The 27807-nt window shown below is 44.1% G+C and overlaps 1 protein-coding gene across 1 annotated transcript in view; it reads right to left on the bottom strand.

Annotated features, from left to right (window-relative positions):
- Nucleotides 1-15541: 15541 nt before the first annotated feature.
- The window catches only part of okr (DNA repair and recombination protein RAD54-like okr), a 152559-nt gene continuing 140293 nt past the window's right edge, over nucleotides 15542-27807 (bottom strand). The window contains exons 11-13 of the mRNA XM_080272769.1: nucleotides 26940-27146; nucleotides 25004-25170; nucleotides 15542-16047 (exon numbers count right to left, since the gene is read on the bottom strand). Of these exons, the coding sequence (XP_080128895.1) occupies nucleotides 15849-16047; nucleotides 25004-25170; nucleotides 26940-27146 (573 nt within the window). The 3' untranslated portion in view covers nucleotides 15542-15848. The remainder of the gene's footprint in view (nucleotides 16048-25003; nucleotides 25171-26939; nucleotides 27147-27807) is intronic.

The raw sequence follows: 27807 nt of genomic DNA, 5'->3' as shown, positions 1-27807 counted from the left end.
AAAAAGAAGGCAAACTTACACTGAGTTGTACTAAAATGCCCGCGACCGGACCTTCCGCCCCGCCACCCCCCACACCACCACCGGGCCACCACCACCCCACCACCCGAGGAGGAGATAACGGTCAGATTAGTGACCCGGGACAAGAGGGTCATCCGACCACCTCTGACCTGGGCCCCTTCTCCCCGCAACTACCTCAACACCAGGTGAGCCCAGACCCGCAACAAGTTATACGGCGGGTTAACCCTCGACAGCAGTGGGGTGGGACTGATACGTCAGTCCCTCGTAGTCGTGTGGTGACGACCACAACTTCACCCCAACGGGACAGGAGGTCCCTAGGTGAGCCACGGGGTGTTTCCACCTACTGCCACCGCGAGCCACGAGGAAGTCCCTTCCTCTGCCGCAGTAACTCAGGTGAGCCACGAGGGGCTTGTCTCCTCTGCCACAGTGAGCCACGAGGGCGTAATACCCTCTGCCACTACCAGGACAGGAGGTCCTTTGACGAGGGAAGAGAGCCCTCTATAACAAATAGGGCAGGAGGCCCAATAGTGGATTGTACGGGGCTCACGCCCCTAGCCACTCTAAGGGTAAGAGACCCTCACACACCGCCACAAGTGGGTCCCAGGACCGATCAACCTGGTGCCACGGCAATCACAAAGACAAGAGGGAGAGTCGCCTCTGTGCTACCCTCCATAAGTGTAAAGGAGACCACGGCCTCCGTGTGTCCTCTCGAGCCAGCTAACTCCTGCAGGAGTAGCCGGACACCACCCGGGGGAGTTACCTCTAAAGTGTCACCTGAACAGAGGCCTGGTCCCAGTCGGGACCTACCTCCTACCCCCGGGAAATTCTTGTCTTCCCCAGGTACCAACGGGAGACGAGGCCGCAGCCCACACCTGACGGCGCGTTCCCCGGTAGACTTCCACAGTCCTCGGACCCCTAGGCGAGCCCGGCAACCCGTCAACGCCGACCTCCCCCTGCCGCAGACCCTACGACGTTAGGCCCGTCTGCTACACCTGTTTGGCCCCAGTCTATAGGGCCGACGCAGACAGGCCTCCCTTCACAGTGACCAGAGGAGGACCTACAACAGGTCGAGACCCCAGGCAAGAGGGTCTCCCTGCACCGTGACCAGAGGAGGACCTACAACAGGTCGAGACCCCAGGCAAGAGGGTCTCCCTGCACCGTGACCAGAGTGAGGACCTACACCTTACAGTGACAAAGTGATATCGCCCCAGAAACTCGGGCAAGAATAGTGACTTCCTCTTCCCTGTAGTGATCCAGTGACAGAGTGAACCAGTGGGATTATACCAAAGAGTGTCCGTAAATACCATCCCCCAACAAAGTCTATAAGTTCTGGGTTCATCCGAACAGTGCACTCCCAAAGTCCAATCTAGAGTAGTCTCCCCTCCCCTTGCCAGTGTATGCGCGGGCGAGAGTCGCCGCGTCGAGCATAAACAGTGAACTCTAGTGCTCTACCTCCCTTGTTAATTTATAGTAATAATCCCTCCTCGGCTCCTCAAGCCCCGACATCTCCATTGCCCCGACACGCTAAGACCATTTGGACTTTGATACAAGTGAATCCCATCCCCCCTACGGACTCTTAACCTGTTATAAACCATAATTAAGGAGTGTGTGAATATCCCATATTACAATAACGTAACTCTGTATGTTTGTATCCTCTGTTTATAATACCATTTTATGTGATATTGTTAAGGTGTTGTAATTAAGGTAATATATGTGTTAAAGGTGGACTGCCTAGTTTTTATGTCCTGTTCCCTTGTTAGTGCATTACGTCCGGTCCGGAAAAAGGACCCCGTTCAGTAGCTAGTGTCTTTAGTACGAGGAGTCGGCCTAAAAACACTCAGCATAACATGTACCAAGTTTTAGAAAACTATGTACCAAAGAAAGTTCCAAGGCTAGCTGGCACACGCTGGTTGTCACGCTTGGAAGCTGTAAATGCTATTCTTGATCAGTGGGACGCACTGAAGCTCCACTTTGATCTATGTTCTACAAAAGAACGCTGCCACACTGCAAAACAACTTAGCCTAGCATTTAAAGATCCCCAGAACAAACTATTCCTTTTGTTTGTTCGTAAAACACTTAAAGAAGTTGTGAGAGTGAACAAACTCTTTCAGGGACAGAATGTAGACATCACAAAGCTTACAGAAGATCTTCTTGACATGTATAGGAATCTGAGGCAACTGGTAATTGAACCATACTTTCTGTCAAAATGCCCAAAAGAAGATCTTCCTAAACTTAATTATGCAAGTTATCTCTTGCCACTAAATGTCATTAACTTTGGATATGAATTCAATACCTATGCTAATTCCTGTCCTCTAAATGGTAATCAAATAATGTATGTGAAAGAGCGTTGTCAGAAATATCTGTTAGAACTCCTGAATCAAGTACAGATTCGATTGCCTGGCAACGTTGAAACTCTGCTAATGCTGAAAAAATTACATCCTGCCATTGCTACTTCCCAGCACAAAGACTCCATTGGACCAATTGCCTGTCAGTACCAGTCAACCTTTAGTGACATGGATAGCTTAGAAAATGAATGGAATGCAGTAAATTTAGATCAGTGGCCCAAGTCTTGTTTGGAAAACAGTGTTTCTTTTTGGGCTGAAGTTAGAGAGAAAAAGAATTCTGCTGGGGAATCAAAATACCCCAACATTTCATCCCTAGCACTGGCATTGTTTGCCTTACCTTTCTCTAATGCCTCTGTAGAGTGCATTTTGTCTCAAATGAATGTGGTACACACTAAGCTAAGAAATCGTTTTTGTGTAAGATCAGTAGAAGCAATACTGCAGATCAGATATGGATTATCTGTTCGAGGGATGTCATGCGTCACTTTCAGGCCAACTGAAGATATGGTAAAAAATTTCAGTGCTAAGGGAAATGCCGAAAGTGATGATGACAATGCAGATATTATATCTCTTGAGTTGGATGCAGAATAGTAAAAAAAAGAATGATACACAAAGAGGATAGATCTTTTTCATGGTTTTTGTGCCATATAATTTTGCTTTTGTTAAAAAAGTACAATTTGTTTTAATTTTATAGCATTCAAGTTTGTAATCAGTTGTCAATAAATGTGACGCAACAGTAAAATTATGATTTCAATATTGTCTAGTAAGGAAATATGTTTGTGGAATACACTGTGGAATATTGATGATTTTTGTGGATATTTTGTGGATAAAAAGTAACTTTTACGTGGATCATGAGTGAAAGTAAAGTGGCAACACTGCACTTGCGTCCGATCATTCGGATGACACGTCGGTCGTCGTGATGGGGGTTTAGGTGACTGATGTGCAAAAAGTGATTCATGTGTGTTTGCTTGTTTGTTTGAGGGTTTGGTGTCTGTTGTTGTGATAACGGCGTGTGATTGTGTAGTGTTGTTGCTGGAGTGTGTGATGCTGTTTAGTGTTTTTTAGAGTTTGCTGGTGTTTGTTTTGTGGTCAGAGGTGTTTAGAGATAGTTATTCCAATTTAGTGTTTGTTGCTTTGATATTTTCTTGTTTATTTGAGTGTTGAATGCATGTATTTGTTGTATAGTGTCTTGTCTATGGGGTGTTGGGGAGTGTTGCAGTGTGTCACATTGACTGATGAGGCCCTGAATTTCTGATGTGAAGTTGGGATTGAGTCTTTTTCTGTTGCCTTTACCTCATTTCTCATAAAGCCCTGAATTTGTATTCAAAGTGTGCAGAGCAGTGTTGATGTTTTTGATGGATGTACTGCTTATTGTTTCAAAGTGTTGTTCAGTTTCACTTGGGAAGGCCACTCTCTTACAATTACTAATGTGTACGTGCGTCTGTGGCCAGCTGGGGTGATTCTGGTGCTGGTAGTGATGTTGATAGAGAGGTGGTCAGAGCCAAGGGTTTTGATCACTCTCCAGGATGTTGTGGGGGCAAGGTTTGAGGAGCAAAAGGTGATATCTGAGGATGATCGGGGGAAGAGGGCTTGGTGTGGGATATGGGTATGTTGATGGAGATTGTTGAGAATGAAAAGATTATCAGTTTTGGGATTGTAGTACCAGCCCTCTGTCTGTGTCAGGGTTGTTGACATGCCAGGCCAACTCCTTGACGTTGAAATCACCACCCAGGATGATGATGGGTATGTTATATAGTGATGTGGTGTATTTGAGAAAAATAATTGTGGTACTGTGAGAGATGATTGGGGGGCAATGCATGTATTGGCGATTTTTATGTGTGGTTTGTTGCCAGTGCATATTTTAATTGATTGTATTTATGTTGTGGTGTCATGTGAGAAGGAAAAGTTGATGGATTGGTGTACCAGGGTGATGAGTCCACCGCCACCACCATCAGCCTGGTCTTGTCTGATGGTGGTGAAGCTATGAAATGTAGGTGTTTTATGTGTTCTGCGTAGTTTTGTTTCTTATAAGATGGCAATATGCATGTTTTGTTGTTTGATGACTGGTGTGGGTTCTTGTTTTTTGGTGTTTATGCCACCTGTGTATATTTGAAGAATGTTTATGTTGTGTGTGCAGTGTGTTGGTTGCTGCAGCACGGGAGGGAGATGGGGGTGTGGGTGGAAGGGAAGGGGTACGAGAATGTTGTGATGGAGATAAGGATTGGGGTGAATTATATTTAGGTGGAATGGGAGGGGTTGGGGGATTGGATGGTGTGGGAAGGATCAGTGGTTAGGCTGAGAAGGTGTGGAGGGTAAAAGAGGAGCTGGTGGGGCGGAAGGAGCAGGTCTAGGTGACTGTATTGTCTCTGGATGCAAGTGTTGTGCAGGTGAAATGGATCCAGTTCTTGCAGGAACTGCACTGAGCTGAACCCTTTGTCTGTCTGTTATACAGCATACTCCAGCTCCAACTCCTTGTCCTCAGAGCTTGAGCAACTGACTTGGGTTCTTTTCAGGGCCTGGTCTAGAGCATGCAACAATAGGAACAGGGCTCAAACACAGGTTAACCAGTCTTACACGTATATTACTGCAAATAATACAAGTGCAGGACACAGTACAAATGACAATACTATCTATCTATCTATCTATTGCCAGACGCCTCAATCCCGTTTGGGGTGGCCACAAACAAATCGCCTCCAAGTCGCCCTGTCCCCCGCCATTTCACTGCCCTGCTCCCAACTCACACACCCCTCTCTCATATACCTCTCCACCCCATCCCTCCATCTCATCCTCGGCCTCCCCCTCCCTCTTCCCCCCTCCACCTTACTCACATACACTCTCTTCGTCAGTCTTTCACCCTCCATCCTCTCCACATGGCCAAACCACCTCAGTGTGTTTCTCATAACGTTCCTATCACATCCACATCCACACCACAACGCTCCTTTATATCCTCATTCGTCAGCCTGTCTCTCCACGTGACTCCACAGGCTCCTCTTAAATAACTCATTTCCACTGCTCTCACTCTTGACTTGTGTCCTTCCAACAATGTCCAAGCTTCACTTCCGTACGTTAGAGTTGGTATCACAATACTGTCATGTAGTAACTTTTTCACTTCCATGCTCACTTCCCTGTTTCTTATCACTGCTTTCAAAGAACCAGCAACCTTTCTTCCCTGCTGTACCCTTTCAAGCACTTCACCCTCCAAGCCTCCATCCTTACTCATCACACTACCCAAGTACTTAAACGTACTCACATTTTCCAATTCCTCACCATCCAACCTCGCTGTACATTCACTAACTTCACCTCTCTCAAAGACAATCACTTTACTCTTCCCTACATTCACCTTTAGATTCCGTTTCTTACACACTCTCTCAAACTCATCCACCAAGCCTTGCAGCTCCCCTTCGTCTTCACTCAACAACACAGTATCATCGGCAAACAACAGTACAGGGAGTTTCCAAACACTATCCTCTCTCACCAGGGCCACTCCAACATCCACTACCCTACCTTGTACCTCTTTTATTACCCCATCCATGTACAGATTGAACAACCATGGAGACATGACACATCCCTGTTTCAAACCAACTTTCAAAGAGAAAAATTCACTTAGTTCACCATCCACACGCACTGCAGCCTTCGCACCATCGTACATACTCTTCACAGCATTCAACAACTTCCCATCTACTCCATATATTCTTAACACTTTCCAAAATCCTTGTCTATCCACCCTGTCATATGCTTTCTCCAAATCCATGAAAGCCGCATACAACTTCTTTCCCTTCTCTAGAAACTTTTCCACTAAAGATCTAAGAATGAATATCTGATCTACACAACCTCTTCCCTTCCTAAAGCCTTCCTGTTCTTCTCCAACTAATTTCTTTGTTCTTTCTCTAACTCTGTCTGTATCCTACCATACACTTTTCCTATTATACTAAGAAGACGAATGCCCCTATGATTACCACACACTTCTTTTTCCCCTTTTCATACGCCATGTATCCCAGAAGGGCTAAGGCGTTGCCTCTGGGTAGAGGACTTTTGAATTGAAGCGTGTAGCATTTTATGACCGGATGCCCTTCCTGATGTCTACCAATGACCCTTGCGTGGATTCGATCCTCCGGTAAGAGCGGAGCGCTCTAACCCACTGAGCCACGGCTGATATATATTTTTTTTTTTATAAAATATATATATATATATATATATATATATATATATATATATATATATATTACGTGTCCGACTGGGGGCCTAGGCTTGGGGGCCTATTCCTTGGGGGCAGTGACGTATCCCAGGCCCAGTAGTCCTCCTACACCTCCACATGTCAGCACTTCGGTGCGAACATCCACCGTCCATACTGAATACATGCTAGGGCTGTCTCATACAGGATTGGTGTATTGGTATTAGCAGGGGTATTTTTACGACATGTCAGCGGGTCATCTGGTAGATCAGGAAAGTCTGCTTTTGGGAAATTCAAATCCTTAAACTGTTTCCCGCCCCAGCCAGGATTAGATCCTGGGTCCATTAGGACTGCAGGCCGCCTCTCTCTCTCTCTCTCTCTCTCTCTCTCTCTCTCTCTCTCTCTCTCTCTATATATATATATATATATATATATATATATATATATATATATAAGAATATATTTCTTGAAGACAATACAAACAGTATTAATACATATGGATAGGTGGTGGACTACAGGAGACCAGGTAGTTGCAGGTGCCGCCCAGGTGTGAGAGGCAGCCCATCAGGTGTGCGCTCTCACAAGAGGCACAGGTCTCTGGTCATGTAGTGGATCATCCAGTGTGGGCTGCGGGGTGGCATCGAGGGAGGCTCCTCTCTGTTGGGGCCTCGGTGTATGTGGCAACCCTCGGGACTGGGGCCGAACAGGGCAAGCAGGCGCGCAGCTCTGTGCATGCCCTTGGAGGAGGGCATCTCGCTGAAGGGTCTGGGTAGGTCCCGGCTTGGAGTCCTCGGGGCGTCCCTCGGTGGGTGGGAGCTGCAGTCTCGCTGGTGCCGGGAGGCCATCAGGGTCTGCCTGCGGCCTCTCACCCTTAGGGAGTCCAACAGTGGCTGGTGTCGTTGGGGCACCAGCTGCAGCGAGCACACTCCCAGGGTCATTATGGGGCCACTCCAGACACTCTCCAACAGGGACTCCGCTGGGGAGCAGGCTCCACCCCTAGGGGTGTGGGGGAAGTGAGAGGGGCGTCCCACTCGGCCTATGGAGGAGTGAGGCAAGCAAGGGACGATACCCTTGATGGGAGCCACAGGGGTAGTGGACGAGGGAAGTACGGTGGACGTTCTCTCCCCGGCAAGTATGGTGGACGTTGCCGCGGTTCCACTAGTCCCTGGGATGGCAGGTGAGGGAAGTACTGTACGATGGATGTTCCCTCCCTGGCAAGTCTGGTGGACGTTGCCACGGTCCTGCTCCTGGTGGGGCTGTAGATGCAGGAAGTACGGTGGACATTCCCTCCCCAGCAAGTATGGTTGATGTTGCCACGGTTCTGCTTTGCCCTGGGATGGCAGGTGAGGGAAGCACAGAGGATGTTCCCTCCCGGTAAGTAAAGTGGATGTTGGCACAGTCCTACTGGGGACTGTGAGAGCACTAGGCTGTCCCACCCTGATGCTGGCGAGTGTTGGTCCGGCTGGATGGTGTACTCCCCGCTGGCTCTGTTGAGGGGGAGAGGGGCATATGGTGGCAGGGGACTCAGGCCCTTATGCATCTCCCTGTGGTCTCCCCCTGGGTGGGTGTTTCCTCATACCATCCGCACGCCTGTCTGTGGTCTCCCCTTGGGGTTGGTATTTCACCGTCGACTCAAAGTGATGTGTTTTAAGCACATTGGACATATGTTTATGTTGGTAGGCCCTGGATTGCTCTCGATGTCACCGGCTAGAAGTCTTCAAGAAATAACTGCTGGAGTGACATTTCTAGGTGTAGAAAAAAACAGTGTTGTTGTGTGTGTTGTGTTGGGAAATGTGACACTTGTCGGGGTGGTCGAAGCCACTCCCAGGTTCTCGGGCCCCGTGAGGGGCCGGGGGGATTTGCAGTGGTTTGGCCCCCATGCTATCCTCCTCCACTATACAGCCTCTGGGGGGTGGACCTACGACGAAGATGCCATCACTCCAGGTCCTGTTGCTTTTGTTGCTCTTGTTACTGTTCCAGAAGCCTTTATCTCGTAAGGGGTGGCCACAAACAAGTCACCTCCATGTTGCCCTGTACCCCGCCATTTCACTGTCCTCCTCTCAGCTCACATCCCTCTCTCTCATATACCTCTCCACTCCATCTCATCCTTGGCCTCCCCCTCACTCTCCCCCCCTCCATCTCACTCATATACACTATCCTTGTTAGTCTCTCACTCTCCATCCTCTCCACATGGCCAAACCACCTCAGTGTGTTTATCCTAATGCTTTCTATCACATCCACATCCACACCACAATGCTTCTTCACTTCCTCATTTGTCAGTCTCTCTCTCCATGTGACTCCACATGCTCCTCTCAGATAACTCATTTCCACTGCTCTCACTCTTGACTTCTGTCCCTCCAACAAGGTCCAAACTTCACTTCCATACATTAGAGCTGGTATCACAATACTGTCATGTAGTAACTTTTTCACTTCCATGCTCACTTCCCTGTTTCTTATCATTGCTTTCAAGGAACCAGCAACCTTTCTTCCTTGTTGTATCCGTTCAAGCACTTCACCCTCCAAACTTCCATCTTTACTCATCACACTACCCAAGTACTTAAAGGCACTCAGTTTCCATTTCATCCTCATCCAACCTCACTGTACATTCAATGACTACACTTCTCGAAAACCGTAACTTTATTCTTCCCTACTCTCACCTTTAGATACCATTTCTTACACACTCACCAAAACTCATCCACCAAGCCTTGCAGCTCCCCTTTGTCTTCCTTAACAACACAGTATCAACTGCAAACAACAGTGCAGGGAGTTTCCAAACACTGCTCTCTCTCATTAGGGCTGCTCTAACAGCCACTGCCCTGCCTTGTATCTTTTATAATCCCATCCATATACAGATTTAACAACCATGGAGACATGACACATCCCTGTTTCAACCCAACCTTCAAAAAGAAAAATTCACTCAGTTCACTATCCACATGCATTGCAGCCTTAGCATCATCATACATACTCTTCACAGCATTCAACAACTTCCCATCTACTCAATATATTCTTAATACTTTCCACAATCCTTGTCTGTCCACTCTGGCTTATGCTTTCTCCAAATCCATGAAAGCCGCATACAACTTCTTTCCCTTCTCTAGAAGCTTTTCCACTAAAGATCTAAGAATAAATATCTGATCTGCACAACCTCTTCCCTTCCTAAAGCCTCCCTGTTCTTCTCCAACTAATTCCTCTGTTCTTTCTCTAACTCTGTCAATAAGTATCCTACAATTTAGAGTGCAGAGGATTAATTGTGGACTACAAACTGGCAGTATATATATATATATATTTTCTATCAATCCATCATCCAATCCTACATTGCCCCATGAGGACCCTAGGAGCCCGGGGCTAGGCAGTTGGTCCCGACATTTAAGATGAGAGTGACCAGCCTCACTCATCCCCAAGTGGCACCACATGAGCAATCAACCCCAACCACCCCTTGGATATAAACCTTCACTGGCTCAATCCAATTGGAGTGCAATAATTACCCACTAAACCACCAGGTGCCAAAATTTGGTTATATGGTTACCACCCAGCATAGTAAATGGTTTCCTTGTGCATAGGAAACCATTTAGCTTGTCACTCAGTGTAGAGTCACCCACAGGCTGAAGGAAGTGGAAAGAATGAAGGAAAGAAGGACAGAAGAGGGAGTGTAAAGTCACCCGTAGGCAGAAGGCCAAGGAAAGAATGAAGGAAAGAAAGACAGAAGAGAATGGAAGGAAAGAAGGATGGAGAGGAAAGGGCAGACACCCGAGATCAGCACTACATCGAGTGAGTGGAGGGTGAGCATGCATATATATATATATATATATATATATTGGAAGTCAGGCATAATTATTCCCTTGTACAAAGGAAAAGGGGAAAAAGAAGTGTGTGGTAATCATAGGGGCATTTGTCTTCTTAGTATAATACGAAAAGTGTATGGTAGGATACTTATTGACAGAGTTAGAGAAAGAACAGAGAAATTAGTTGGAGAAGAACAGGGAGGCTTTAGGAAGGGAAGAGGTTGTGTAGATCAGACATTCATTCTTAGATCTTTAGTGGAAAAGTTTCTAGAGAAGGGAAAGAAGTTGTATGTGGTTTTCATGGATTTGGAGAAAGCATATGACAGGGTGGATAGACAAGGATTGTGGAAAGTGTTAAGAATATATGGAGTAGATGGGAAGTTGCTGAATGCTGTGAAGAGTATGTACGATGGTGCAAAGGCTGCAGTGCGTGTGGATGGTGAACTAAGTGAATTTTTCTCCTTGACAGTTGGGTTGAAACAGGGATGTGTCATGTCTCCATGGTTGTTCAATCTGTACATGGGGTAATAAAAGAGGTACAAGGTAGGGTAGTGGATGTTAGAGTGGCCCTGGTGAGAGAGGATAGTGTTTGGAAACTCCCTGTACTGTTGTTTGCAGATGATACCGTGTTGTTGAGTGAAGACGAGGGGGAGCTGCATGCAAGGCTTGGTGGATGAGTTTGGGAGAGTGTGTAAGAAATGGAATCTAAAGGTGAATGTAGGGAAGAGTAAAGTGATTGTCTTTGAGAGAGGTGAAGTTAGTGAATGTACAGCGAGGTTGGATGGTGAGGAATTGGAAAATGTGAGTACGTTTAAGTACTTGGGTAGTGTGATGAGTAAGGATGGAGGTTTGGAGGGTGAAGTGCTTGAAAGGGTACAGCAGGGAAGAAAGGTTGCTGGTTCTTTGAAAGCAGTGATAAGAAACAGGGAAGTGAGCATGGAAGTGAAAAAGTTACTACATGACAGTATTGTGATACCAACTCTAACGTACGGAAGTGAAGCTTGGACAATGTTGGAAGGACACAAGTCAAGAGTGAGAGCAGTGGAAATGAGTTATTTAAGAGGAGCCTGTAGAGTCACATGGAGAGACAGGCTGATGAATGAGGATATAAAGGAGCATTGTGGTGTGGATGTGGATGTGATAGGAAGCGTTATGAGGAACACACTGAGGTGGTTTGGCCATGTGGAGAGGATGGAGGGTGAAAGACTGACGAAGAGAGTGTATGTGAGTGAGGTGAAGGGGGGAAGAGGGAGGGGGAGGCCGAGGTGGAGGTGGAGGGATGGGGTGGAGAGGTATATGAGAGAGGGGGGGGTGAGTTGGGAGCAGGGCAGTGAAATGGCAGGGGACAGGGCGACTTGGAGGCGATTTGTTTGTGGCCACCCCAAACGGGATTGAGGCGTCTGGCAATATATATATATATATATATATATATATATATATATATATATATATATATATATATATATATATAAAATTTTCCATAATAAAACAGGATAGTACTTGGGAAAAAAAAAAAAAAAAGTCCAGCCATAATATAATGCAGAAACCTAAGCCCTCAATCAGCCTCAGTAACTCCATTACATGGTATGGTTCTGTATAATACATACTGTACTGTACAGTCTGGGTATGAGGGATATCCAAAAAGAAACCAAACTTTCAAACAGCACTCCAATTTAGCAGCTGCATTATAATCGTGACGGGAATGGTGTGTAGTGGCAACTTTGAGCTTTAATGTAACACTAGCCGCATCACACCATATCACTTAGTCACTGAGGTACAAGCCATTAAGTGAATATATTTTTAGTTCACTTCGCAAGTTTTCTTTTATCATCTGAAATTGGCAACCTTGCAGGGTGTATTGTGATTCTAGGAACAAAAATAAGTCTGCAGGGGCCAAATCCAGAGTAGGGCAGCTGGGGAATGTGCTTCACAAAAAGTCATGGATAAGGTGCAATGCATAAGCAAGTGAACTGTCATGTTGCAGCATCCAAGTTTTGTTTGTCCACACCTCAGGCCTCTTCCTTCGCACTGCCTCACTCAAATGCTTTAGGATGTCCAAGTAAAACTCTTTACTGACCATCTGACTTAGTGGAACACACTCATGATGAACAATGCCCTTCTAGTAAAAAAAGATGATCAACATTACCACATTTGAATGACTCTGATGTGCTTTTTTTGGTTACAGTGATGATGTTTCCAACCCCCTGCGACAACTGCCTTTTTGTTTCAGCATCATAGCCATACACCCACATTTAATCAGCTGTTATGACATTGGTCAGAAAGTTACAAATTTTCTCAGTTTGAAACATTATTTCAAACAAATACATTGCTCCCCAAGGTCCTTCATTGTTTAATTTGCAACAGATTGCCAGGTGCACTAAACACATGTTCAATCAAGCTCGTGCACCTTGACAACTAAGTGATGCGATGTGATGTGGTTAGTGTTAGACTAAACTTCAAATTGCCAGTACACAATGCTCCTGCCACCATCATCATACAGCTGCTAGTTGGTGTGCTATTTAAAAAGTTTGGTTTCTTTTTGGACTGACCTTGTACACCTACATGACAGTCCTTAATTACTGAAGATTTCTCTGAATAACAAGGTATGAAGGAATTATCAAGCAAACACAAGATTGCTTACTCTACGGTAGAATACAGAAGACTGAAGAATGAGAGTTTACTATTAATATGCAAGATTTATCACCTTTACAATCTATTTGCTCATATTTCTATGTTCACATGCAGTAGGGAGATGTAATACCAATCTTTTGAGCACACGAATCAGAGGAAAGAGAAAATCCTAGAAAAAACCACTCCTCCATCATGTGGGTGCTTGTACCATAATTAGAATGCAAGGTGGGGGACTGCCATATCCCATTAGTGATACAATGAATGGTTACCCAAATAGGGCAACTGTAATCTTCATAGTGCAAAAATAAAAGCAAATAAACAAGCCCGATACTCAAGATGTATACACTGTACTATCAGCACTTTCTTTGCAACATCTAATATGAAACCTTGGTGGGCAAAAAGGAATTATACCATACATATCCCTAAAGTGGTTTCCATAACACTTCTGGTTGCTATGACAACACTTCTTTTTGAACTTCATCCCCTGGCTGGAGAAATGGAGAATCACAACCATTTACAGTGAGGTGATTTTTTTTTTTTTTTTTTTTTTTTTTTAAATCCCCTTAACTGCTATGTTCCTTCTGAACAGACATATTGACAGACTGCAGCATTCCTTTTAAATTCCACAATTCTATTTCAAAAGTTGCACCCTATATTCTGCCCTGAGAACTTTGTGTAATCATCCACCCACGCTTGGGGTAGCTAGTTCATCATTTTAGCTTCCTGCTATATCTGTATGAACACTAGCAGGTGTGAACAAGTACGAAGGAAAGTGACAACACGGCGTCCAGAATGTCAGGTTGGCTAATGTCTGGGAGACTGCTACCATGACTTTCACACACTCATCAGGTCATAAAATGTAAATAAGTGAAAGAAACTAATTGTAAGTGTAAGTGAATACAACATTTGGAAAATGACAGTGCCTGATGCAGGCTATATAAAAATACTTCACTGAGTTTAGCATTATTTACTATTACAGACTAATTTTTCACTGTTCAATTTAACACTATTTTATTTTATAATGTCTGTAAAATAATGATACTAAAGTGCTAAGTGACACATACACCATAGTGCAAACCTAAGTGACGTGTATAATGGCGCATAGTGGTGAAGTGAAAGGTGGTGGGAGACGGTGAGGGTCACTGAGGACGACAGACGGTTACAGCGACGCACAAAAACACGAAAAATGTCACTGCTTCCTCTTATCTCTACAGCAGCGAAGGAACATCTAGACATTCAGTGAAGGGCTTATAGGTATATAGAAGGGTTTAGCTTTCTTGTGCATTTTCTTTTTTTAAATCTTATGTATTAATATGAAAATTATTGAATATAAAATGGAAAACTTGTGGGTGGACTGCCGCAACAGGGGCCTCACTTCTGCCACCTTAGCCGCAGTCATGGGGTTAACAAGATGAACAGAAGAAGGAAAAACAAAAAAATAAAAAAATTTGTACACCAGATTACAGGTGTCCTCCAGTCACAAAAAGTCTGTATCACTTATACTTGAACTACTGTAAGTTGAAGTTTTGGGGTGAAACTAATCTGAGGAGGTGAATTCCAAAGAGAAGCAGTTTGACAAAAAAAATAAATAAATACATTTAAAAAAATAATAATAATACTGCAATAATAATTTGATAGGCAGATGTTCAGCAACATGACAGTGTGATAGTCAAGTCATGGATGCTACCAATGCCCATGTGGCACAGGGGAAGGTGTTGAGAGGTGGCACAATGGGTGCAACTTCATCTGAGCACTTGTCATAAAAGTATCAGTGAAACCATGCTAGGGAGGCAACATTCCTTCTTACTTGTAGGGGAGGTAGCTAATTTTGTAATTGCTAAGTTATTAATATTCTTATAGCTTTGCTTTAATCTTTGTCCAGTTGCGTTAGTGCAATCTCTCCACATCCACTCCATAAGGGTGGACAATATTTGAGCTGAAACCTAACACAACTCCTGTAAATTACAGCTAACTGCTCATTAGTGAAGAAGTTATGGATTCTGTATAATAATCCAAGCTTTTTTACAGTGGTTTTACCAACTGATCTAACATGTGTTATGCTAAGTGAAATACCATGAATTTAAATACTTTTAGAGAAAAGAATACTGGTTGCACTGAATGTAATATAGAAATCAGACAATATCTGTCTATTAGAAAACTGGATATATATGGTTTTCCTAGAATTAAAAGAGACAATGTTATTTTGTCCCCATTCATTGGATTTAGATAAGCCTTGATTTACTGAGATTACTGTGCTGATTTGGGAGTCAAAGATATCAAACCCTGTGAAAGGATGGTTAAGTGTAAAGGAACTGTGAAGCAATGGGTCATATGCATATGAATGAATGGGATTATGGGGGCACAAACTAGAGAGCATTAATATAAAATGAGGAAATGGCTTGGAGCTAGGACTAATCCTTGTGGCACACCAGCATTAACTGAGTGGAAACTGGAATATACATCATCAGTCTTTACTTTCATATTTGTGTTGTTGAGATATGAGATAAGCGGGCCAAACAATGATAGGCCGTAGGAAGAGAGTTTCATAAGAGGGTATGGTGTCACACTGTCAAAAGCTTTCCCACTGCTGGAAGAGGTACAAAGATACTTGTAGTACAAATGCTGGGTGATGGAGTCACCATTACTCAATACCAATATAACAGAAGGGGCTTCTGGTTTCCCACTTTATATCCACAAGCCACCTTTTACAACACACAAGAAACGTGTAGATAAGAATCTTTTTCCCTTGTTCCCAAGGACATCAGTACACTGGTAGGTTATATATTGTGCAACAGTCTTGGCATAGCTACAATAAACAATGTCAAAAGCAAAATATGTTTTGAGTAAACACAGAATTAATTAAGTAATAAAGAAAACTTAGTAAAGTTTTCTGCTGCAGCAGTCTCAAGGGATGTTCTTTTGCTGGTGGGACTTTTGGTAAAAGACAAAGGAGATACCAGCTGGCCAGCATTGGTACAAGACACGGTCCTGAAGACCTTTTTGACCTTGACAGTGGTGCCAGGCAGCCAGGTCATCTGTGCAATCTGCTTCCTCTGGTGGAGGCTGCATTTGGATCCCATTCACACAACGCCGACATCTGAATCTTAAAAGATAAGAAACACTGTAAAAGCTTCAAATTATAAAATAAAACAAACTATGTAGACACTCCTACAAATATTAAAAGATACCATTCACTGTTTTACATGGTTTAACTCTTAGACTGTGGCGATCCTTCTGGAAGGACTGTGAAGGCAACTCCAATAGTCCTTCCAGAAGACTGCCGGAACTTTCATATTTTTCGTGCTCGATGGATGGATCCTCTCTCCCACCTGCCTGAAGGTAATGCATCACTTAGCCACCGACTGGCCACCATGAGGATGTTGCCCTGTTTCTCCAAATTACCCTTCTTTCTCCTCGACCCAATCAGGCAGGAAGCATGCCCAGACTCCCAGGTGGCACCATCTACTGTACTACCAAATGACCCTTGACAGCAACTCCAAATGGGAAGATGTGAAAGTGGGGAGAAAAATGGCAAAAATTGGAACATGTGTGACTGCGTGTGCCAAGTGCAAGGTTGGCCATTGTATGGGAGAGTGCTTCCATGTCTACCACAACTCCAAATGCTTTTAATTGTCAGAAAAGTTTGTAAATATGTTCCAATATCTTATTTTAGTATTTACAAAAACATAATAGCAAGTATGGAGACAATGGCAAGTGACTCTGCAGTACACTACACAATATGAAAAATGAAAGTGATGCTCACTACGAAGTTATTTTGGACTGTTATAGTTTTATAAAAACTATGATAAGTATAGTAATGATTATAATGTAAAAATACAAGCCATGAAACAAACCCCATATTCAAGATGTATACCGTACTACTGGAACTTTCTTTGTTCCAGTTTGCATTAACTGCAATTTGTATGGCAACATAAACCATACCCCTTATCAATCAGTATGGTGACTCCCCGTTAGTATGTATGAAAATATAAAGTTAATGTAATAGTGAGTACGGAGATAATGGTGAGTGACTGCAGTACACTAGACAATACTGAAAATGAAAGTGATGCACACTATGATATTATTCTAGACCATTATAGCTTAATAAAACCAAAGCAAAGTACAGTACACCCACAAGCAACGTTTTTTTTTTTTTTTTTTTTTTTTTTTTTATGCGAGGAAGAAGGAACCAAAGGCCATGAGCCCGCAGTAACAGTTCCCTCCAAGAGAAAAACAAAACACAATAGAGAGCCAAATTCAAGATCCAATCATGTGGTCCCAGTTTGCATTACGTACTTACAATTTGTGTGACAACATAAACCATACCCCGTATCAGGCAGTGTGGTAACTCCCCCTGTTAGTGCAACAAATTTTTTACTAAAGGGATCCCTCCAAACTCCATCTGAAGTTCCCACGCAATGATGAATACAAACATGGCCACCATGCCCGCACACTCAGCCTCCACCTCCAAGGTCGTACCCCATACCCTCCCTCCATTGTTTATGCTGCCCAGCCTTGACCTTCCCCCTTCCTTCTCATGTACACTGCATGCATTTTCCCAGTGCTGTGGTGTGGTCAGTGTTATATATTCCCTGCATCCAAGTGCTTCTAGTGCCAAAGAAAAGGCACACCAGAAAAGTCTATTACATGAAAAAAAGAGGGAAATACTACGTATGCTTGACAGTGGTGAGTGTGTGGTGGTGGCTAACTACCTCAGTGTTACTGAGACAACTGTCTGGACAGTCAGGAAAACCACAAGAAAAGTGCAGCGCACTTAACTGGTATCAATTATGTTTGTAAGTGGGCTTATGTGCATAACACCGTGTTACTAAAAACAAAGATGCTGTACAAATATGTGTGTGCCCACCATGAAGTTAATATGACAGTGGATAGCAAAGTGATTCATAAAATGGCCCTGGAAATCTGTGTCGTGGGGGCTATGGTGATACGTGTGAAAAACCCACCCGTGTTTATGGCCAGCAGGGGTTGGTTCCATCGCTTTGGGCAGCACAAAGAGTTGCACCATGCCAGAGAATGTGGTGAGGTGGCTGCTGCAGACATTAATGCCACCAAGGCTTTCCCTGTCTCCATCAGGAAGGTGACAGAGGGCCCTTACAAAACAGACCAGGTCTTCAACATGGACAAGACTTGTCAGTTTTGGAAGCAACTGCCCTCTTACACCTTCCTGACAAGGGGGGAAATCTCAGCACATGGATTTAAGGCCTCTAAAGGCCAGCTGACAATTTTACCTGCCTGTAATGCCATCAGTAATTGGAAGGTTATACCCTTGGTCATCCATTGCTTCTCTAAACCAAGGGCTCTAAGAAATTATGATACTGAAAAGTTAGGCATGCACTGGGGGCACAATGCCCGTGGCTGGGCAATGTCCCACTTAGTTCTAGATGTGTTTGACAAAATTTTTGTTATCATAGCTGTACATTACTGAAAAAATAAAATAAAATAAGAGAGAGAGAGAGAGATTTCAAGGTCATTCTACTTTCCAGGTCACCCAATGTCCTACTTGCAACATATGAACCTGGTACAGTATAAGAGTGTGGCTTCGGTCAGGCAGTTGGTACGCCAGCAGCGCGTGACGTATTCAAACATTTGGTATGTCTACGAGGATGAATGAGAGGGTTGCCAATCACTGTTTAAAACTGATATAACTGATAAGTTGCTATGAATCATATATTAGAAGACTCTAGTAAAAATAACCATAGGTATGAGTGTTTTTCATTTTTGTCATAGTTCATTTCACTGATAGATAAACTTCAACTGAAATGATAATCAATAAATATAAAGAGATTTCCGTATCATAGACTCATCTAGCCGGTGCTCACACACCTTATTATTGCTCCTGTCTTATGTTGCCATATGGTGGAGCACATTCTTCATCAATGATTTATATCATACAAAAATAAAATTGTTTCCATGAACTGCATATTGGCATTTTCTGTTTGTAAAACTGATAAATCATATGAAGATGTGGTTACTGGCTGCAACTGTCTTTATATTGCCCCGCGAGGAGTGTAGGAGCCCTGGGCTAAGCAAGATGGTCCTGACATTTAAGATGAGAGTGACCGGCCTCACTCATCCCTGAGTGGCATTACACCCCAACCAACCCTTGGATATAAACCTGCACCGGCTCAATCCGATTGGAATGCCTTAATTACCTACCAAACCACCAGGCATCATAATTTGGTTATATGGTTATCACCCAGCACAGTAAATGGTTTCCTGGTGTACAGGAAACCATTTGGCTTTTTCACTCAGTGTAGAGTCACCCAAAGGTAGAAGGAAAAGGAAAGAATGAAGGAAAGAAAGACAGAAGAGGGAGTGTAAAGCCACCCATAGGCAGAAGAAAGAGGAATAAAAGAAGGAAAGAAAGACAGAAGAGGAAGGAAGGAAGAGAGGAAAGGGCAGACACCCAAAGCAGCACTACACTGAGTGCGTGGATGGGGAGCACCCCCACCTACCACTATCTTTCATTGTTGGAAACTCATTCCCATCTTCCCCTCCCCCTACTCCATCCCTCGAACTCCCTACCTTTCTCAACCTCCCCTTCCCTCTAAAACAGCCAGTTCCTCTACCCCCCACCACCTGGCTCAGGGAGTAATGTCACAGAATCCACTCTCTTTCCGTCTTAAACCAATAGTGGTTACCTGCCTTAATAACCCGACTGCTGTCATTAAGCCATTCCTGTTGACAGTCTCTCTCTCTCTTCCCATCACCCATGCCAATTCACCCCAGGTCTTACTCAAGCTGTGTGTCACCAGTCCGTTGTGCCACAGGGCACTCCAAGGGGAAGCAGGGATAACGGGGAAGCCATTAACTTCTAAGTCATTGTCTCTTTGATGGACATTCTTTTATGGTTAATGATCATTTGAAGTTGTTTGCTTTGCGCTGTGGCAGTATCATAACCAATGAGGTCTTGCCTAAGTGACGTATTTGCTGCTGCTATAAAGCTCGAATTGGGAAAAGTTTCAATACCATCTCAACACTTTTGCGACACCTCGGTTTGGGTTACCTTTCCTAGAAGGGTAGTCAAGTCGTACCCCACCTGCTTGTGGTGACCTCACAGACACCCTGTTTTTTTGTTTTTTTTTCCTATCTATCTATCTATTGCCAGACGCCTCAATCCCGTTTGGGGTGGCCACAAACAAATCGCCTCCAAGTCGCCCTGTCCCCCGCCATTTCACTGCCCTGCTCCCAACTCACACCCCCCTCTCTCATATACCTCTTCACCCCATCCCTCCATCTCATCCTCGGCCTCCCCCTCCCTCTTCCCCCCTTCACCTCACTCACATACACTCTCTTCGTCAGTCTTTCACCCTCCATCCTCTCCACATGGCCAAACCACCTCAGTATGTTCCTCATAACGCTTCCTATCACATCCACATCCACACCACAACGCTCCTTTATATCCTCATTCGTCAGCCTCTCTCTCCACGTGACTCCACAGGCTCCTCTTAAATAACTCATTTCCACTGCTCTCACTCTTGACTTGTGTCCTTCCAACAATGTCCAAGCTTCACTTCCGTACGTTAGAGCTGGCATCACAATACTGTCATGTAGTAACTTTTTCACTTCCATGCTCACTTCCCTGTTTCTTATCACTGCTTTCAAAGAACCAGCAACCTTTCTTCCCTGCTGTACCCTTTCAAGCACTTCACCCTCCAAACCTCCATCCTTACTCATCACACTACCCAAGTACTTAAACGTACTCACATTTTCCAATTCCTCACCATCCAACCTCGCTGTACATTCACTAACTTCACCTCTCTCAAAGACCATCACATTACTCTTCCCTACATTCACCTTTAGATTCCGTTTCTTACACACTCTCTCAAACTCATCCACCAAGCCTTGCAGCTCCCCTTCGTCTTCACTCAACAACACAGTATCATCTGCAAACAACAGTACAGGGAGTTTCCAAACACTATCCTCTCTCACCAGGGCCACTCCAACATCCACTACCTCTTTTATTACCCCATCCATGTACAGATTGAACAACCATGGAGACATGACACATCCCTGTTTCAAACCAACTTTCAAAGAGAAAAATTCACTTAGTTCACCATCCACATGCACTGCAGCCTTTGCACCATCGTACATACTCTTCACAGCATTCAACAACTTCCCATCTACTCCATATATTCTTAACACTTTCCACAATCCTTGTCTATCCACCCTGTCATATGCTTTCTCCAAATCCATGAAAGCCGCGTACAACTTCTTTCCCTTCTCTAGAAACTTTTCCACTAAAGATCTAAGAATGAATATCTGATCTACACAACCTCTTCCCTTCCTAAAGCCTCCCTGTTCTTCTCCAACTAATTTCTCTGTTCTTTCTCTAACTCTGTCTATAAGTATCCTACCATACACTTTTCCTATTATACTAAGAAGACAAATGCCCCTATGATTACCACACACTTCTTTTTCCCCTTTTTCTTTGTACAAGGGAATAATTATACCTGACTTCCAATCCTCCGGGACTCTACCTTCCTCCCAGGCCAATCTGCACATCTTCCACATCCATTCTACTACTATCTCTCCCCCATGCTTCATCATTTCACCACACACTCCATCAATTCCTGGGGCTTTCCCTGATTTAACTTTCTTCATTGCTTCCACAACTTCTATCCTACTGATTTCTTCCTGTCTTCTCACCTCTCTCCTTCTCCCAGCCATTCCCCAGCCACTTATACTCGCATTACTTCCATCCTCAACGTTCAACAATTCCTTAAAGTGTTCTCTCCATCTGTTCACTTTTTCTCCCTTCTCCAATAGTAATCTACCATTTTTATCTTTCACTCCCCTGCTAACTTCACTTCCACCCTCCGAGGAGGGAGACCCACCTCCCACTTATGCTACACCTCTGATGTCTCTGTACAAAATCAGACTAGAGTCAAGCTCAACAGGGTCTTCTTTCCTCGCTGTCTGCTGCAGGCCCGTTCCCCTGCCTGTGGGTTCGCTAGACAGTAGATAGGGACAGTGGGAATCTCGTTAATCCATTCATGCGCGTCACTAATTAGATGACGAGGCATTTGGCTATGATTGACTAGGGTCCTCAGATTTGGGGCGTCTCCCACCATATAACCTACATCCACAGATCTTATAACGCCTCCTTCATCATTGGATCCCTGTCGTTTGCGCTTGAAAAAAAAAAAAGAGGGTGTGGTTAGCCCTCACATGGTATGTCCAAGATCGTATACCAATTCATCTACCATTACCATACCGCCCGCAGACCGTTCTTGTCATCCGTGGATGCCTGCAGCACCACGGTCGGTATGGCGAGGACTTCCACAGGACTGGCAAGCTTAACCAGTGGACGTGCCTCTTGCGACTTTAATACAGTTGCTCAGGCCCCCGTGCCTGTCTCCTCCATCCTCTACGTCGTTGAAATCTAACAATGTTGTTAGATCCCTCCAGAGAAATCGTAACCAGTGTCGCAAGGGTTTCATTGGTGAAGCCCAATCTTCTGAGGGCATCAGCGCTTTTACACGCCAACATCCCTCTCCAATTGAGCACCACCGCCTCCACTGTTGCGTTATGACGGGTTGCCCACTGACACGCCGCCGCTCTCACATCTGGGGTATCATAGTATTCAACCTTGCGTGACACAGCTGAATACAGCGAGGAATAGCGGGCGTCAGATGTTACCGTAACATCGAGGACAACAACAGTGGTCCCTGTGTCGATCAGAAGGTCTGGCCGTCTCATGACCGGTCCTGCACGCAACAGAACCTCTTTCCCGACACGATAGTCAGGATGTGCTCGTTCTATTTGCCCCTGGATGAATTCTACGAGCATATCGTCCCGGGCGACGCGAATCTCATGCATCAGAGCACAACCCTGGAGAACGTGATTCAAGGGAGGTAGGGTCCCACTTCCACCCTCACAGCACAGATTGGGTCGCTGTATTGCATGTCCTCTGGAAGATCTTACGGGGGTGTTCTCGAGGTTGCCACGTAGCTTGACAGCTCCTATATATCGGGAGCCGCTGAGGCCACCAAAACCTTCATAGATCCACGTGTGCGAAGTCCCGTGAGCCTGCTTAGCGCATCCCGTCAGACCCTCACCATCACACCGCCTATAGAGGTCCAGAATCCACTGATTCGCCTCAATGCAACGATCAGTGACCTGAACCCCCTGTATGAGGGGCCATCTGGTTCTCGCCAAGCAGTCCCTGATGTAAGGGTGCTCACTGAGACTAGTCATGATCGGACAAGGTGTTCTACCGATGCGGAGCAATCGAGCTACCCTAAGCGGCGGAACTCGGGTATAGTATGAGGGGATCCCTAGTCCTCCACCCTTCAGCGGTGCGTGGAAGAACGCTGTCGGGGTGTCGGGGGGAAGATGTAAAACGTCCCTCACTGACTCTCTCATGCTCCGATCTAAGTCCTTCAGTGTACCCAAGGGTACTCCTGCTAGGACAAGTCCGTGAAGTAACCTCGGGTACACCACCTAGGTAATGACCCATAGCTTCTGCTGAGGGCGCAAGGGCGCTGCATGGACTCGCCCGAGCATTTCCCTCAGCGTGTCCTTATGCGCACGATAGGATGGCCTCCAGCCTACGTCCACGCCTAAGTACTTCATGGTCTGAGAGGCACTAAGCGTGGGTATTACACTACCATCAGCGGTGAGGAACGGGTTGGCCGACCAGATGTACTTCTTGGCCTTCCCGTCCTGCACCACGGCTATGGATTTACACTTGTTAGGATTTACCCATAGGCCAAGTTGATCCAGCTTAATATAATGTAAACTCTTGCTTCATTTCTCCAATTAAGCTTATTTCTCTTATAGCTCCTAGCTTGCATAAACGTTTGCATTCATAACTGGTACTTAGGCCAGTCTTGTATTAAACTTAAAATCCGTTGTGCCTCCTAGGAGTTAAGCACCAGCAAGAACCTGATACTATTATTAGTATTAGTTATTTATTGTCAGGGGTGAAGTAACTTTCTCCAGAGGCTAACAGTAACAGCAATTGAGTAATTAGTCTCTGCTGTGTACTGTTGAGAAAGTTTATAAACTCTCATTCTTAATTAAACTCTTAAGTCTAGGAAAATACAAACATGAAATACTGGTCGATGAACGCAGTGTATCACTCAAAGCTGGAGAACTAAGGTGGGAGCTTGGAGAACTGTAAGTGGAGTTTGGGTACTAGCTGACCTTTCACACTGCAGCACAGGTCCTCTCTCCGTCACAGCAAACACTTGACTGCCTTCAAAATACGATGTACGGGCAGGACGCACAAGCCACCGGAAGAAGGCGTGGCTAACGGTTGAGGCAAGCAGGGGGGAACGATAAAGAAACAATAGTATCGCTCAGTAGAGCACTTAGTGATGTGCATTAGATCGGTCACTTTTGAAACAGTGACGAATGTTTTGAAAGGTTTACCACCAAAGTGGAGGGAGAAACGGTTAACTGAGCGATACACAGTGAGTTTTCCACTAATAGTTCGTGGCTTCTCACAAAAGGGAAATGTCGCGAATTTGATTCGTGACATATATATACTATATAGGGAAAACACTTTTGTCACCTCAACTTCTATTACGCACACTATGTTTAGTGCTGTGTATGTAACACTTATGATTTTGCTCTTGTAGGTTATGGATATACTGTACCACAATACAGTGCAACAAGTGACCCTATAACTAAAAATTAGTGAAAATACTTCATTTTTCAGTGTCACAAAATATGAAAATCACCTCCCAAACTTCATCTCGCACATACCGTGGTGGCCACTTGGAACACTGTCTCATGGCTACCTGTGCAACCGCTGCTCACCAACCACATAAAATACCTCCTCTTCGACTCACTCTCCTTCCAACCTTGGATCACCTATAAACCCTTTGCTTGTTTCAATGGTTAGTGGAAGGACTTAAACTTGTATGACTAAAATTTAAACATGTTCGGTTCAGTATAAGTGGGTCAAAATAGCTTTTGAAAATACCCTATTTTTCCCATATCGGCCAAACCAGCGATGTGGGTTAAAAACCACACCTCTGCAGCCAAAGGGTTAAAAAATGAAACAGATATGATATGAAACCACCAACTTGTCGTGAGTGTCTGAAGCAGTGGTGTTAGGGGCAAGGGTGAAGAGTTCTCTCAACTCGGCAGCAGAGAAATGCCTTTGGACATCATCTTCACAGTCAACCACACAACTGCTAAGAGCCTTCTTGTGGGCCTGACGCTGAAAGATCTTCTCCTCAATACTTCCCGTCTGGTGAAATAAAATATAAAAGTTATCTGCTGTCACATAACAAGTTCCAAGTTAAACAACAATTTCTGACAGAGGTAAATCTTTAAAGTTTAGATGTGCAGGTACCATTTAGGTTTTCAGCTAAAGGGGAATTTCATTTTAAAATATCTTTATCAGTTTCTTGGAAGTTCATTAGTGTTTCCTAAGACACATCTTAGGTACATATAAAGCACAGATAAATTCTTGGGAACCTATCTGCATGTGCCAGTGTACTGATCCATAACCCTTTGATCCCATTAGTTTATATAATTTTTCCATTCTATGCCCACTCCTTTAGCAAGAACCCCCAAAAGTGATTTCAAGCTGCATATGACAGCACCACACGACATTAGAATATGTGACAGGAGGAATAATCCTGGACTTCGAGAGTTAAAGAGAGAATGCATTTTACATCTCGTCTCCATTTACAATGCCTTCTGAAATATGATGATCTTCTGAAGTCACTGATGCCTCATCTGCTCCTTGGAAAAGGATGCCATACTTTGCAGCATTACAGCAAGAGTCACTGCCATCAAATGGCATAACATAACAAAAATGATGCTCCTCTTATGGAATCCTGTACTGGAAATGGCCAGAGTACAACTGATGTTTTGTATGGACTGGAAACTAAACAAATGCCAAAGGTAGCTAACAACTTCCCTAAAGCTGCTAGGAAAAAGACAACTGAGATGTGTAATAAAATCTGTAACACTATGACAGCCTCATCTTGGACTCTGATTCTATGTACAGTAACATGGAAGAAAGATCACCAAGTGACTGTACTTTAACTCAATGTTCCAGTCTATGAGTGATAATTGTGTAGCTAGTTACCAAACTTGTAACTGCATTTCACTCTCATGGGAGAACCTCCCACAGTTGATGGTAGCCATTCATCAACAAAGAAATTCCTCCTTAAATCTTCCACATGTGCTCATATCTGACCTTACACAGTTCACACCCTCCCACTCATCTATTTCACACCCTCTTATATTTGTCTCACACAGTGCTATCATGATGTACTGTACCTTGTAGTCCTGAACACATTCACCACATCTATTCTTGTGCAGTCATCATCTATGCCCCTTACATTTCACACACCAACACAAACTTGCACATCTTTTCATGGAACCTGAGCAGGTACAGAACCCATGTCCAAGGCTGTCTGCAACACTGACAAGGAAAAATGGGGATAATACTAATCCCTGGTACCCCCTATCTTCTTCCTGCAGGATTTGCAGAAAATACAAGGGAATCAATACTATAATCTTTCAGCCCTACCCTAGGGAATGGTATACAGTTACCACCCAGCATGTGAATGGCTTCCCAAATTTCAGGAAATCATTTGGCTTATCACTTGATATAGAGGCATATTTAGTTAGTGCTACATGAAGTGAGTGTATGATGGGCACCCCAATCACCACTATAATAGTGATTGAAAAAAAAAAAAAAAAATTACAATACAGTATCATGGGTTTTACATAAGTTTTTCAAAATATCCTCTGTTACATAAAATAAAATGTTCTCTACCTACTCACTTTTTTAATGCCTTCTTTGTTTTATTTTTGCTACCACCAAACAATTCTATTCATCTTAGGAGAGTTCTTGTCTTGAGCCAGATGAGATAGTCATCATAAAAATCCTCTCCCTACAGGAGGCCACTCCTGAGCTGAATAAAGTTTGTCTAACAGGGCAAGACTAAAACAGAAAAAGATATCACTGGACTAAAGTGGTTAAAAGAATATTATACTCACAGCCAGTAGTCTGTATATGTAACAGTCCTTCTTCTGGCCATCTCGCCACACCCTGGCCATTGCCTGATCATCATTAGCTGGGTTCCAGTCAGGGTCAAACATAACAAGGCGATTGGCCCCAATAAGATTGAGGCCACACCCACCTGCCTTGCTACTTAGCATAAAAATGAAGTCAGTACTTGAGGGTGCATTGAACTGCTCTACCATCTGCAATTCCAAAGAAATACTTTCAAATGATATTTTGCATATTATCTGATTTTCAGATTTTATGCTGGAAAAAAAAAAAAAAAAAAAAAAAAAAAAATCTGCCACCATTTACAAAGGTGGTTAAGTACAAAACATCTCAAAGGAACATCCTCAAGATTGTTGCTTGTGTCAACAAGATTCTTAAAGGTTCAAATTTCACATGGGCACGGCCAAGGAGAGACCTGAGGGACTTAGGCCTCTCCTTTCTAAATGAGCTTAGTGGAAGGTCAGTCACTTGTCAAGGAAATATTCAGTGCATAATTATACGAGAGAGAGAGAGAGAGAGAGAGTCACAAGGAAAGTTAGTACCTCAAAGAGCTTGCAGTTCAAAACCCAGAGGGTACTTTGTATTTGCTTGGAAATGCACACCCAATTAAACAATCATCCTAGTGTAAGTATGATCCTGTCAAGGTTTCCTGTAAACTGCTCTACTGTAGTGTTATTAAGAATGTGCATGGGGAATCCTTTCCAGGTGGAGCAGATCTTATACATGAAAAAGTTTTCACAAATACTGGTGTTAAGGCTTTTCAATTCCAGCTTCCAACCATGGCTGCATGCTGAGTTCATGCTGAGACTAAACAACTTTCTATGGTCAAGACTGTCAAACCCATTCAGTAATGTA

Source organism: Coenobita brevimanus, chromosome 51, assembly GCF_032717465.1.
Source record: "Coenobita brevimanus isolate Jiangsu-jjx chromosome 51, ASM3271746v2, whole genome shotgun sequence".
In the NCBI taxonomy this organism is placed as follows: Eukaryota; Metazoa; Arthropoda; class Malacostraca; order Decapoda; family Coenobitidae; genus Coenobita; species Coenobita brevimanus.
Note: the sequence above shows the minus strand (reverse complement) of the source record. Positions and strands in the feature narration are given on the sequence as shown.